General features: G+C 33.7%; 1 protein-coding gene across 1 annotated transcript in view; it reads right to left on the reverse strand.

The window, feature by feature from the left end:
• Positions 1-15,251, reverse strand: part of LOC145259105 (coiled-coil domain-containing protein 138-like) — a 152,019-nt gene that overhangs the window by 79,587 nt on the left and 57,181 nt on the right. Inside the window, exons 7-8 of the mRNA XM_080116761.1 lie at positions 6,606-6,683; positions 2,224-2,370 (exon numbers count right to left, since the gene is read on the reverse strand). Of these exons, the coding sequence (XP_079972887.1) occupies positions 2,224-2,370; positions 6,606-6,683 (225 nt within the window). The remainder of the gene's footprint in view (positions 1-2,223; positions 2,371-6,605; positions 6,684-15,251) is intronic.

Consider the following 15,251-nt stretch of genomic DNA (forward strand, 5'->3'; position numbering starts at 1 on the left):
TTAAAAGTCAAATATGAACAGGTAAAATTATAGAGGAATAAAAGGCGAATCAAATGAGGTATAGTTCGTTTAAACAGTTACATTAAATTTAGCTTAAATTTGTAGTTTTTTTTTAAAATTACAAGTGAGGACTTTCTTTTTGCCACTTGTGTACGTTGTACAAGGTAGTAGATTTTGATGTCCCTGATTTTCGAGAGTAGTATCTTTTCTTCAGGGGAGAAACAAAAAAGAAACTTATACAAGAAAAGTCTTTTTATAATCATACATAAATTATTTTTTATTCATTATAATTAGCTTGGTGCAAAAATAATGTTATTTTTTATCAGATATACAGTGATGATCATATTTATTGGCACGGTAAAATAAAAGTTAAATTTTGTCTAATAAATTCTAAAAAAGGGATTAAATTAAAGAAAATAACAAAGTATATTATGTATTTTTAACTGGCCTTTCCGATGCAGCAATCGGATTTTAGAAAAAATAAATAACAAAGGAATAACAAACATAATTGCAAAAAACCCTTGTTCAAAATTATTGGCACGGCTTTGTTTTTCTTTTAGTATCAATATAATATCAATCAATTTCCGGTTTACGTGCTTTCTGAACTTTTTTATAGCCATATTATGCTTGTTTAACGCTAATTCAGTGAATAATTTTTTTCAGATAATTTTTAGATAGCGATTTATTTAAACTATTATAAGTGACGAAATTATAATTTTCAATCGCCATGGTTAAAACTAAGGAACACAGCGAAGACGTCAGGAAGCTTGTTGTAGCATGCCATACCAATGGGGAGGGCTATGATAAGATTTCAAAGAAGCTAAACCTTCCCAAATCCACTGTTAGAGCCATAATAAACAAGTTCAAATCGCAAGGCCACGTTATGAGTTTAGAGGGTAGAGGGAGAAAAAGGATTCTTTCCCCAAGAGATGAACGGAAAATTGTTCGACAAGTAAAACAAAACCCAAGAATCTCTGTTGGGGAGATTGTTGATGAACAGAGCACCTCTGGAGTGAATGTATCTCGACATACAGTTGGTAGAGTTTTGAAGAGAGCTGGTTTAAAAGCATGTCGTCCGAGAAAGACTCCCTTATTGAAGCCTATGCACCTGAAAGCAAGGCTAGCCTTTGCAAAACGTCATATTGATAAAGATGTTGCATTCTGGAAACGTGTTCTATGGACTGACGAAACGAAAATAGAGTTATTTGGCCATAATAAAGTGTCTGATATTTACAGAAAATCTGGCGAAGCTTTCCTGCCTAAGAACACCATACCCACAGTGAAGCACGGTGGAGGCAGTTTGATGTTTTGGGGATCCTTTGCTGCCTCTGGACCAGGGCGACTTGTTAAGGTCACAGGTAGCATAAAAAAGGAAGATTATGTTAAAATATTGGATGAAAACCTGAAAGACTCTGCTAAAGAGCTCTCACTTGGTCGTCGTTGGTGGTTCATGCAAGATAATGACCCAAAGCATTCGGCTAAACTGACTAAGAAATGGCTTGAGGACAATCATATTAATGTTTTGGAGTGGCCATCACAAAGCCCAGACCTTAATCCAATTGAAAATTTATGGAGAACATTAAAATTGAGGGTAATGCAAAGGAAGCCTAAGAATCTTATTCAATTGGAGGATTATTGTCAGGAAGAGTGGGCTAAAATTACTACTGAAGAGTGCAACAACTTGGTTGTAAACTATGAAAAGCGACTGAGGAAGGTAATCAAGGCCAAAGGCTATACAATTGATTATTAAATAAATCGTGCCAATAATTTTGAACAAGGGTTTTTTGCAATTATGTTTGTTGTTCCTTTGTTATTTATTTTTTTCTAAAATCCGATTGCTGCATCGGAAAGGCCAGTTAAAAATACATAATATACTTTGTTATTTTCTTTAATTTAATCCCTTTTTTAGAATTTATTAGACAAAATGTAACTTTTATTTTACCGTGCCAATAAATATGATCATCACTGTATATATATATATATATACATAAAAAAAAGCGACATTATTTTTACACCGACCTCAATAAATCAAATATTTATTGAGGTTAAAAATGCATAAAATAAAACAAAATTTTTAAAATTTAGATTTCAAAACTAATCAAAATTTGTAAAATCCATCAGAATGCATTTTGCTTTCTTCTCGATCTTAAAATGAAATTAGTCCGTACTTGATTGACTTAAAAAGTGAAAATTAAAAAATAAAATGAAAAAAATTCTACGAACCTTGGATGTTTTTTCTGCTTTTTTCACCTGTTTCTCTCCCGCTTCTTTGAAATTTTTAGCGCCGTGTTTTGAGCTTGAGTTGCTGACTGATTTTGGTGGCAAATTGGTAACAGCCAATGGTTGGCGCTGACTCTGTTCCTGCAAACGCTAAACATGAAAAAACAAAAATAACTCGTTCATTTGGAAATTTTAGGAAACCGAATAACGTTATAAAATATTTTGTTAAAAGATTACAATCTTGTTTTTCGTCTGGAATACTTGGTGTAAGACATCTTTTTCAAAGAAGACTTGATTACAAAGTGCCTTCAATAAGTTGCTAAACTTTTTGTACCGGCACTTTTATTGATAGTACACCCATCAAACCTTAGTTCCCTTCAAAGTAATCTCCTCCGGCTGCAATGCACTTGGTGTACCGTTCCAACAATTTCTGGAAGACTCCATGGAAGTCATCTTGTGTAAGCATGTCAATGACCCTCATCACCGCATCTTTCATGTCCTTAACTGTCTCATAGCAACAGCCTCTAAGGTTTTTCTTAAGCTTATGGAATAATTAAAAGCCATAAGGAGCAAGGCCTGGACAATAGGGAGGGTGAGGAACTGTCTTGATGCCCATCTTAGTCAAATAGTTTGTGACAAAGATGGAGCTGTGGACTGGTGCATTAGCGCAAATCTTTCACATCTTTAGTTCTTTGCGATTAATTTTATGTCACAGTTCCCACACTGACATCAAACTGAGCACTTATTGTTTCTATAGACACACGACGGTCCTTATCCGTGAAATTCTTTATTTGGCCAATCAACTCTGGTGTTCTGACTTCCTTACTGCTCTCACCATCCCTCACAGGCTCCCTGCTTTCCTTGAATCTCTTATGCCACTCAAAAACTGATGGTCGATTCAGGCAATATGGTTCAAAAGCAGTCTGAAGTATTCCATGTATCTATGGCATTTTTTCTAGGTTTAAAACAAAATTTCATTCCATATCGTTCTTCTAAAGTGTTCTCGCATACAGACTACATTTTTGAAATTCACCAACTGTGACAGCCAGGCTTTAGTAGGGTGTATTCCAGTTCCTACTGTAGCTGTTCATTTGAACCATTTAAAATTGGTCAGTTATCTCATAGGATGTATAACAATAGCATACTGAATTTTCAAGAGTCTACAACAATATACATATATGAAAGGCGCTGTGTTTGAAGGCTACATCAATGCTTGTTTAAATGCCTGTACAAAAAAAGTCTGGAAACTTATTGAAGACATCTCATTTTTTTTTTTCTTTACTCTTCATTTTTCTGGTGGTATTAACCTTAGAGGTCAACCCCTCATAGAGAGAGAGAAAAAGAATACATCAAATGTTGTTGATGGCGGTTGTAATTCTGAAGTCGATCTGTACTTGCACAGTGCATATTTTAAATAGGAAACATTATTTTGTAAGATTAATTAATGTTAGAGAATGTTTTTATAACATGGTTTAAATCATTTTGTTTTCTGAGACTTTCACTGTAAAAAAAAAACTTTATCAAAGAAGACTTGTTCTTGTTGTTTTTATTTTACATCATACTAGCAGATATACCCAGCGTTGCCCGGTGTTAAATGTAACATGAAATTCCTTATTAAAAAAAAAAATGAAGTAAGAAAAAAAAAATGGAAAGAAACTGGGACATGTGCATGCGAGAATTATATTTTTTCTAAACAGTTCACTTCTTGTAAGTAAAAAAAAAAAATAATTGAGCTGAGATCGAAACCAAAACCTAAAGACAGTGAGTCAAGTATGATAACCATTAGGCTAGCTTGACACGAACTAGACAAAGTGTTTGCAAACATACTTATTTTTAACATAAGGAAGCTGTCATGTGAACAATTCACGCATGCACAGTCATGAAACAGTTGACAAACAGATAAAAATACGATGACTCCCCAATTCAATTTTGACCCCTTAGCAGCCCTTTTTTCTGGATGAAAAGCGATTAAAAAGTTTTCTACGTGTCTGAATACCCTATATACCAAATTTCAAGTCTGCAGATCAAAAATCTATTGAGTATATAGGTTGAGAGTTATCCTCATGCACCTTCTCAATTATATAGATATATCGATTACACAAAAAGTTCCAGACCTAAAAAAATAAAACATCTTTGGAGCAAAATTCAACTCCATTAATCGACACAGTCTCCAATGCTTCTCTAAAACTTTATGCACTTTTTGGAGAAAAACCTACCTTTCACGTCAAACTACACCCCAGCTTCTGTTTCGAATTCTTCATTGAAGACGAGTCTCTTTCTCTGGAGCATTTTATTGAGGTTTGCAAATGACCAGTAGTCATTAAAAGCTAGATCTGAACTTGAAAACTATACTCTATCACTTTATATTTCTGAACCCGAAAACTACACTATCACTTCTATATTTAAACACAACACTATACTAACACATTATAAACCTGAACTCAAAACTATACTATCACTTTATATTTCTGAACCCGAAAACTATACAATCACTTCTATATTTAAACACAACACTATACTAACACATTATAAACCTGAACTCAAAACTATACTATCACTTTATATTTCTGAACCCGAAAACTATACAATCACTTCTATATTTAAACACAACACTATACTAACACATTATAAACCTGAACTCAAAACTATACTATCACTTCTATATCTGATCCTAAAAATAAATCTGGAGAATGAAGTGAATGCAGAAGCAATTTGAAGTATAATTCATGTAGTTCTGCCATCAAATTGTGACATGGTGCATTGTCTTGGTGAAGTAATACATTTTTATTTTATTATTTATGGTTGTTTTCTGGTGATTTCCTGCTAATGTTTGCATATTTGGTCATTTTGAATGGCTATTCATCTGCTGCTGTCTATTCAGTTGACTACCGATTTGAGTTTGGAGTGAAGTGATGTACCTGTTTTATCAAATAATTTATTGATGTTAAAATTCTTATTTTATTTGTTTTGTTGCATCATCGGAAAAATGTTCAATATCAATAAAATTTCAGGATATAGTTGACTAACGAAATACCCTTTTTTTTCAAACCAATATGCAATGTTAACTACTGGCTTGGCAGGTGCTCGCAAAGTCCATTCATGATAGGCCCTGTCGGTGGGGCATTAGAATATGCCGACTGCCCCCCCCCCCCCTGCAGAGGGTAAAAGTCCCTCAATGGGGGACCTGGATATGACCTTAAACTATATCCAGTGGTGAGGCCCCAGCTTGTGGGCTTTAATTACCATTGCTCCCAGGTCCACTCTGACTCGGAGTGGTAGTACCTGTTAGGGTCCCAACTATGGGTTAAATAGAAACCGACGTGAAAACAACAAATATATTCTATTAAAAAATTTTTCTTCAAAATCTTTGGATTCAGCATTAAATAACCCAAAAAGGGTTGATATGCCATAAAACAAAAACAACCAACCAACCAATTCATGATAGTTATCAATTATCGTAATAAACTAGCAGGGAGACCCAACGTTGCCCGGGATTGAATGATGATCAACGAATGTTTCATACTCTCATATTTTCGTTCTCATCAAAATCGATGAAATCACCCATTTTTCAATCAAATTGACTGAGTCCCTCCTCTAATTGAGGACTTATCGCTGTGAACAAGGAGAAAGCGTCATATATTTTTCTGCAGCGACTTAGTTCACAATACATTGTAGTCTACATTGCACTGTAGAGACCCTACTGTTGACTTTATAAAATTATTTTTATACATAACTAGCGAGGGGTACCTGGCATTGCCCGGGTGTTTGGAGGGGGGAGGGGGGTTAAAAAAAAAAAAGTAAGTATGAGGATCGAACCCGAACCGTTGAGGCAAAGTTGTAAATTAAAGTGTGAAAAAAAAAAACATGCGATGTTAACCATTGCCCCACCGCGAAATGCTAACTGAAACACGTTGGAATTTATTTAATTACTTGGATTTGGCAGGTGCCCGTTTTAATGAGTTAATGAGATCAAGTTTGACTGCGGGATAGTTTACTGCTGAATGCTTTTTTTTTTCCCCGAAGATGTTATAGGAAAAAGACTAACCCACATGCGGCGAGCGACAAATGTTGAATATTTATCTTCCTGAAATCGAGCAAATTAAATAGACAGGCGAACTTCGTTGTTAACTGTGAGATATTACGATTTATATGTGATATAAAAAGTTTTAAAAAGTTGTGAAGCGAGCGACCGCTTCTTTGAAAAAAGCCTTTTGTTGACATACACAAAAAGCGAACACACATACATACATTTTCGCTTTTATATATATAGATGACTTGAATTAAAGTTTTAAATAAAAAAGTCAAGTATCATCGTGAAATCGCCCTTTTTCAACAAAATAAAGGAAGCGGAAGTTACAAGACAGCCGAAAATAAACTCATCTTACTTGTAAGTTCGTAAGTCTTGCTTGTAAACTGGAAATTTGTTTTTCTGATTTGGCTTGTTCTTTTGTGTGCGTTTCCACCTGAAAAAAAAAAAAAAAAATGAAATAAAAATACAATTGTATATATAGTAGCAGAGTGGCACCTGGCTTTGCCTGGTCGTAAAATATGCTTCAACATGATATTCTAATTTGGCCACATTTCGGATATATTATTATACTCGTGATTTCAAAAGTAAAAAAAAAAAATAAAAAAAGTATTTGGGTGCCATCAGTTAGAATTGAAACCGAAATCAAAACTTTAGCATTCAAAGCTGGTGATGTTACCACTGTACAAACATGACACGCATATGGACTGATTAAAAATAAATTAAGATGAATTTACAAAATGTATAACGATTTTTTTTCAATTTTGACCCTACTGAGTCCGGGGAAATGGGTTGTCGGAATCATGGAATATTTAAAAGATAAGTAAACTAGCTCATTTTAGATTTAATACTATTTGTCTTCAAGTCCAATGTAAACAAGTTCTTGATGAGTCGTTCCACTTGTTAACAAATTTACCGAATTTAAGTGGTTGTGCCTATGTAAAAAAAAAAGAAAATAATAATATTAATTACATTCGAAACACAAATTATACAATATGAGCATGTTAGCGCAGCCGCCATATTGTCCATTTTCCCTAGAACTCTCTAGTCTTTTTCTTTCATCTATCTAATGGGCAATAACTCTTACTTCCTTTATCAGAGTTATTTCCCCTTTAGCTTTTGGTTGCTATAACAGACCCCTTTTCGAACTATGAAAAACTATTTTAACCAGCTAAATACCCATAAAAGAATGATCCATAAGAAAATCTGATTTTTTAATATTGTACTCCTTGCTAATGCGGCGGTGAGGATGAGATCCATTGAGAGGGTGTCTGCAAGTGGTGTTGTGTAGCGGTGTTCGATATGGCCATTACCGTATGGGCACATGCATTCCAGTATCAATACGCATCTCCACCATATCAGTACTGCCCAAGTTTTTGTCTTCCATAATGAACATGTCCTTGTTCCACTTCAGCAACCTACTAATCTCTAACTTGAATTTCTCGAGCACTTTTATCCCTTTCAAGTTTCCCTCAGAGATCTTATCTTCTCGTTTCTTCGGCATGATTTTGCCAGCCACTCTACATCTAGTATTGAATAGTCTGGTGTGTATATCGGTGTCTGTTGACAGGTACATATATCAGGGACGGCATATATAACGGGAACTGATAACGACATTTATAATTTTTTTAATTTTTTTTTATTAATTTTCTTCCATTGAAGATTGTAACGCTGGGTATGGGGCAGCCAAACCAGCTGCCAGCATTCCCTTGCTTTTTATTGAAACCAACCGAGAGCTCTTTTTAGTATCCTCGCTGTTCCCTTAAGTGCAATTGTCTGAATCTTTTTTGCACTTGGTTCACCAGGAATATTAGTTAGGTAGGACCAGGTTATTCTTCATAAGCACTGTGGCATCTATAATAACTGGTATGATCGATATCTCCCTAAGATTCCAGTTTCTTTTCATATCATACATGAGACCTTGATATTTGGTCTGTTTCTCCCTTTCAGCTCTGTTCAGACCTCCATCATTAGGGACACTCTCTTCAACCAAGGTTGCAACTCTTTCTGACTTATTCCATATAACTATGTCAGATTTCACAGCAGCATTTTCAAGGTAGGTGGCTGTAGAGATTACATGTTCGTAATGTATGGTATATAAGTCATTTCCAACTGTTCTTTCGTGTTGATGTTCTCAGGATTTGCTGCTACATTGGATGTTTAATTTTTTTACAGATGGTCCAGTGCAGGCACTTACATACTCCATCATGTCTCGTTGTGTAATAGCCATCCCCTAAAAAAACCTTGCAACTTGATACTAGATGACTCAGACTTTCCAATTCCGTGTGGCAGAGTGTGTAAACAACAATGACAGTGATGACAATGTTTTTAACAGAGAGGGAATGAGAATTCATTCTTGAAGGAAGGGATTCCGTTAACACTTTTGAGGAGAGGGACTCAGTTACACTTTGGAAGAAGGGTGTTTCATACAAAGTTCTTTTACAACTACGATAGACAAAATCATGTTACCTTTCAAGTTGAAAGATGACAAACGAAAACAAAGGTCTACAAAATACATGAGGACATTTATTCCACCAGGAATTCAATTGCCTTTCAGAGCTACATTTTATTGTTTCCCTTTCTGGTCGCTTTCAAAAGGGTTTCAGCTAACTCCACTGCTGTCTCTCTACTCTGAAATAACTCCCAAACTCAACTCTTACTGAACTGACTCTCTGAATATATTGTAAATTATCTTTCTTTGTGACATTAAAACGTGCTTCAGCCACGTGAATGTTTCTCACATGGATTTACATACACGTTTTTTTTTGCAACACAAAGGGTACTCTTGCATAATTTGACCCAAATTCTCGTGAATTCCCGTTAAGCATGGATCGGGCGAGACCAGCAATCATCGGTGTCAGTCGAGCGTTGTTCAAGTGTTAAAACGCTAACTCGACGTGTTATTTTATTTTTATGTTTTTAGTAATTTTTAAGGTGATATTAGGGGAGGAGTTTTTATTTTCTGATTATTTATTCTTTTTTTTGTAATTCATTTTCTGGCCGTTTGATTAGCCAATGAAAAAGAGCTATCGAAATGGAAGCAGACAACATTTGAATTGGAAGAAAGTGACTAACCCCGCACCCCGCAAAAGCTGACAAACAAATATATTTTCAAACTCGCCAAACAGAAAAATGACAGGCAAGGAAATAAATCTATGCATGTTAGAAAAAGAAATGAAAACACCAATGCAGACAATCTTATATTGCCAGGAAAAGAAATTGCTGTCCTAAAAAAAAAAACGAGGTGCAACAATTGTAAACACAAATGTTTGCTTAAAAAAAGATTGTGTGTCAAGGATGGTTTCAAATGGAGATGTACAAATGGAAAACCGAAAAAATAAAAAAAATCTCAAGTTTTATTGAAAAAAAAAATTTAATTTCTGTGGAATTCCCCCCCTGCCCTCAAAAAACTTGACTGAACAAAAAGTCTTTAAAAAAAAAAAAAAAAAAAAAAAAAAAAAAATAGGGTTACAAAAAAGAAAACAAAAAAACTTGTACTTACACCTAATATACCTAACGTTTTTACGGTTAAAAAATCTTGTCTTGAAGAAAAAAGAAAAAAAAAAACTTTCTGTTGATAAATATTTTGCAAAAAAAAAAAATAAATAAATAAAATAAATACTAAAAATAAATAAACATATTTTCAGTCCTTTAAAGGTAGGTTTTTGTTATTTTTTATTATTTGCATGTGTATTTTTTTCCAGTTTGTTTGTTTTTTAATTAGTCTGCGTCTGTTAGAACACTCATCTTAAACCAATGATTGCCGGTCTCACCTGATCCATGCTTGACGGGAATTCACAAGAATTCAGGTCAAATTATGCAAGAGTACCACAGAAAGAAAATTTATATACTGAATTGTTCATTCTCTTAACTCTGACATAATTAATATATTTAGTTCTAAAAACAAACAATTGCTTTGCATCCCTAGGATTACAATATATATTCACTTTTAACTTTTGAATACTGAGTTCAATCCTTGCCTTTTCCTCTAATAAATATTATTTTCAAACTTATTTACTTTGTCTTGATGAACCATTCCCTTAAGTATCCAATTTACCAAATTTCCACTATAAAAGATTACTATGATATTGTTCCAATGACTAGTGTACACTCATTAACCCTCATCCTCGAGTGACCCCTGGGCCTTGATAAGTGATGATTCCTATGTAAAAAAAAAAATAGAACAAACATTTCATAAATATTTTTTTTATAACACTTATATCTTAATGTTTGATGTAAAAAAAAAAAAAATGCCAACACTTCTGATATTTGATTAAAAAAACAGTGCATAAAGATATTTTATTATACAGGTTAGAATTTTGCTATAACAGTTTGAATAAAGATTGAATAAAACTTCTATTTTTATATTTGCTTAAAAAACAAAACAAAAAAAACCATACATTATATTGTGCGATCAAACACACCTAAAAAAATGCATTCACTTCTTGTTCTAAAAATAACAAATAAATAAATTAAAACCCAATTACGCGTGCAAACAAAAAAAGATAAATTTCAGCAGCGCAAAGATTTCTAAAAATACAACCAGCAAATTCTGCCGGGAACAAAACTTAAAATGTGTTTTGTTCGGCGGACGTGGTTGAAAGCATACTACTGTCAATAATTTTCCCCACTCTTTATCTGTGCCTAAATCCAAACGTAGATTCCATGAGCAAAGCTTCTTTCTTAGAACTGCACGCCAGTGGAACTCTCTGCCGCTTGCCTGTTTCCCACCTGACTAGAACTTGGACGTCTTCAAGTCCAACATAAACAAACTCCTGACAAACCGCCCCCTTAAGTAAGACACTCTATCAAAACCCCCAATACTAATGATTACTACAATACTATCTCATTGATTATCCCTGAGTGGCTTTCGGGCCTTGATAAGTGGTGACCCCCATGTAAAAAAAAAAAAAAAAAAAAATCTGACAAAAGAGTGCACTTCTCGGCCAATCAATGCTCAAAAAAAGATTTTATTTTAAAAGCTTTTTTTCTCACATCGCCTGGGAGCCGATCGACAAATATTTAAACGAATTCACCCACTCACTCTCACTCGGTAATCCGCACTTTGCATTCCTCACTCTTCGCTTGCTTCTCTATTTACGTCAACGACTCCGTTACTCCATATTTTTCCGCCAGCATAACACAACACGATTATCCACATGCACACACACGCACAGAGAAGCGCTTATCCACACGCATGGCGAATAATGCAGATATTCAGCCGCACTCAAGGACATTTATCTTCTTCTTTATTATTTCTCCTAGCACACACCAAAAATTAAGCCTGTTTTCTCGCTGAGAAAACAAAGGATATTCTCTGCTTTTTTTATGTCAAAACAACGAACAGTCTCAATAACTTTCACATTTGCAAGAACTGTCAATGCAGACACATTTCATGGACACTAAAAAATGATTCGTTCATTACCTGTTATTTTTGTGTAAATAAACGCTGTTTATTTCACATGTTTGATTTTTTAATTTTGTTTTTTTTTTCGTTTTATTTTGTTTGATTTTATTTTATTTTGTTTTATTTTTTATTATTTTATTTTTATTTTATTTTGTTTTATTTTATTCTAATTTAATTTGTTTTATTTTATTATTTTATTTTGTTTTAGTTTCTATTTTATTATATTTTATTTTATTTATTTTGTTTTATTTTATTATTTTATTTTGTTTGATTTTATTCTAATTTATTTTATTTTATCTTTTATTTTATTTTGTTTTACTCTAATTTATTTTGTTTTATTTTATTATTTATTTTATTTTTTTAATTTTTTTTTTATTTTGTGATTTTATTTTTTATTTTATTTGTGGTGGAAAAAGGAATCTTATGAGACCTGAGTACCACTACAATATACAGTGTTGGTCATCTGTACCTTCAAATTTGTCTGACGTCACTTCTGCCAAATGGCTTCGTTCACAAAGAAGTGCAACTCTTAACGAAAGCCACAAGAAATTATAAATCCGGCGTCTATTTTTTTTTTTAATTTTGTTTTTTCTTTGTTTTTTTCCTTTTTGTTTTTTTTATTTTTTTTCCTTTTTGTTTTTTTTATTTTTTTAAATTTTTATTTTGTTTTTTTCCTTTTTGTTTTTTTATTTTGTTTTTTCCTTTTTGTTTTTTTTTAATTTTTTTTATTTTGTAAAACTTACTAACACGGCAAGTGGCTTCTTTCTTGTTTTTTTTTAATTTGTTTTTTTTTCCTTTTTGTTTTTTAAAATTTTTTCCTTGTTTTTTTTTTTAATTTTGTAAACCTTACTAACGCGGCCAGAGAGATGCACACTGATTTGTGTATGATAGTGCAGAATGATGCTGGCGAGATAGATCGATAACATTTATTTTGAAAACCAATGAGTCCACGAGAAAGGAGAAAAAAATCAATACCTGAGAATAAGTATTTCAAAAATAATACAAAATGGAGTAGACCTTTAAAACTTCAAAGGCCAAACCTTTTCTCCATTCTAAGATTGCAGAGTGGGGTTTGGGGGTGAAATTTAAACTGTTTTTGTCTCGAAAGATGAAAGGTCTTTAAGCAACCTTCCTTAAAAACAGAAACCAACAGAAAGATCAATTTTCATGAAAAACAAAAACAAAATTATACAGGAAAACAAATCTATCTTTAAAATAACATCTGTACTACCTATGTACGTATTTATGTCATACGAGGTGCATTGAATAAGTTTCCAGACTTTTTTTTATACAGGCATTTAAGATTGTCGTAGACTCTTAAACATTCAGTATGTTATTGCTATATATCTTATGAGATGACTGACCAATTTTTATGGATTCAGGTTCAAATGAACAGCTACAACAGGAATTGGAATGCATGCTACTAAAGTCTGATTGTCGTAGACTCTTAAAAATTCAGTATGTTATTGCTATATATCTTATGAGATGACTGACCAATTTTTATGGATTCAGGTTCAAATGAACAGCTACAACAGGAATTGGAATGCACGCTACTAAAGTCTGATTGTCGTAGACTCTTAAAAATTCAGTATGTTATTGCTATATATCTTATGAGATGACTGACCAATTTTTATGGATTCAGGTTCAAATGAACAGCTACAACAGGAATTGGAATGCACGCTACTAAAGTCTGATTGTCGTAGACTCTTAAAAATTCAGTATGTTATTGCTATATATCTTATGAGATGACTGACCAATTTTTATGGATTCAGGTTCAAATGAACAGCTAAAACAGGAATTGGAATGCACGCTACTAAAGTCTGATTGTCGTAGACTCTTAAAAATTCAGTATGTTATTGCTATATATCTTATGAGATGCCTAACCAATTTTTATTATTTCAGGTTCAAATGAACAGCTACAACAGGAATTGGAATGCACGCTACTAAAGTCTGATTGTCGTAGACTCTTAAAAATTCAGTATGTTATTGCTATATATCTTATGAGATGACTGACCAATTTTTATGGATTCAGGTTCAAATGAACAGCTACAACAGGAATTGGAATGCATGCTACTAAAGTCTGATTGTCGTAGACTCTTAAAAATTCAGTATGTTATTGCTATATATCTTATGAGATGACTGACCAATTTTTATGGATTCAGGTTCAAATGAACAGCTACAACAGGAATTGAAATGCACTCTACTAAAGTCTGATTGTCGTAAACTCTTAAAAATTCAGTATGTTATTGCTATATATCTTATGAGATGCCTGACCAATTTTTATGGATTCAGGTTCAAATGAACAGCTACAGCAGGAATTGGAATGCACCCTACTAAAGCCTGATTGTCACAGCTGGTGAATATCAAAAATGCAATCTGGACGTGAGAACTCTTTAGAAGAACGATATGCAATGAAATTTTGTTTTGAACTTGAAAAAAAAAATGCTTTAGACTGCTTTTGAACTATCTTGCCTTATTTGGACTATCTTGCCTTATTTGGACTATCTTGCCTGATTTGGGCTATTTTGCCTGAATCAAGCATTTAAGTTGAATAAGAAATTCAAGGACGGCAGGGACTCTGTGAGGGATAATGAGAAGTGTGGGAGGAGTGAGAAAGTCAGAACTTCACAGTTGATTGGTCAAATAAAGAATTTCGTTGATAAGGACAGTCGTGTGTCTATAGAGACAATAACTGCACAGTTTGATGTCAGTGTGGGAACTGTACACACAATTATTCGCAAGGAACTGAAGATGTCGAAGATGCGGAAGATTTGTGCGAATGCACCAGTCAACAAGTCCATCCTTGTCACAGACTATTTGACCAAGATGCGCATCAATACAGTTCCTCACCCTCCCTATTCTCCAGAACTTGCTCCCTGTGACTTTTGGATATTCCCTAAACTCAAGGAAAACCTTAGAGGCTGTTGTTATCAGATAATTGAGAAAATGAAAGAGGCGCTCACACAAAAGGACTTCCTACGGGCGTTCCAGAAGTTGCTAGAACTGTACAGCAAGTGCATTGCAGCCGGAGGAGATAACTTTGAAGGGGACTTGAGCTGCATGTGTGTACTATCGATAAAAGTACCCATACGAAAAAAATCTGGAATTTATTAAAGGCACCTTGTATGTAATGTGTTAATCTAGCTATACTTCAATAAAAGTGTGCATGTGTGTGAGGACACTTCTTAACCTATATACTCAACGAATTTTTGATCTACAGAACTGAAACTTGGTATATAGGATATTCAGACATGTGGAAAAATTCATTTTAATCTGGAAAAAAAAAGGGTTTGTAAGGGGTCAAAATTGAAAAATTGGTACGTGGGGGGTATCGGATTTTTATCTGTTTTCAACTGTTTCACGACTGCACATGCGCTAATCGTTCGCATTATGTTAAGAATAAAAAGGTTTGAAAACACTATTTGGAGATTGTGTTCCGTTGGGCTGATGGTCAGCATACTTGACTTGTCTTTAGGTTTTCGTTTCGATCTCAGCTCGAGAATTTCTGTTTTTTACTTACAAGAAGTGAACTGTTTAGAAAAAAAAACATAATACTCGTATGCACCTGACTCAAGCCTCTTTTCGTTGGTTTTACAC

The sequence above is a fragment of the Euprymna scolopes genome, chromosome 34 (genome assembly GCF_053919585.1).
Source record: "Euprymna scolopes isolate OS-2025 chromosome 34, ASM5391958v1, whole genome shotgun sequence".
NCBI lineage: Eukaryota > Metazoa > Mollusca > Cephalopoda > Sepiida > Sepiolidae > Euprymna > Euprymna scolopes.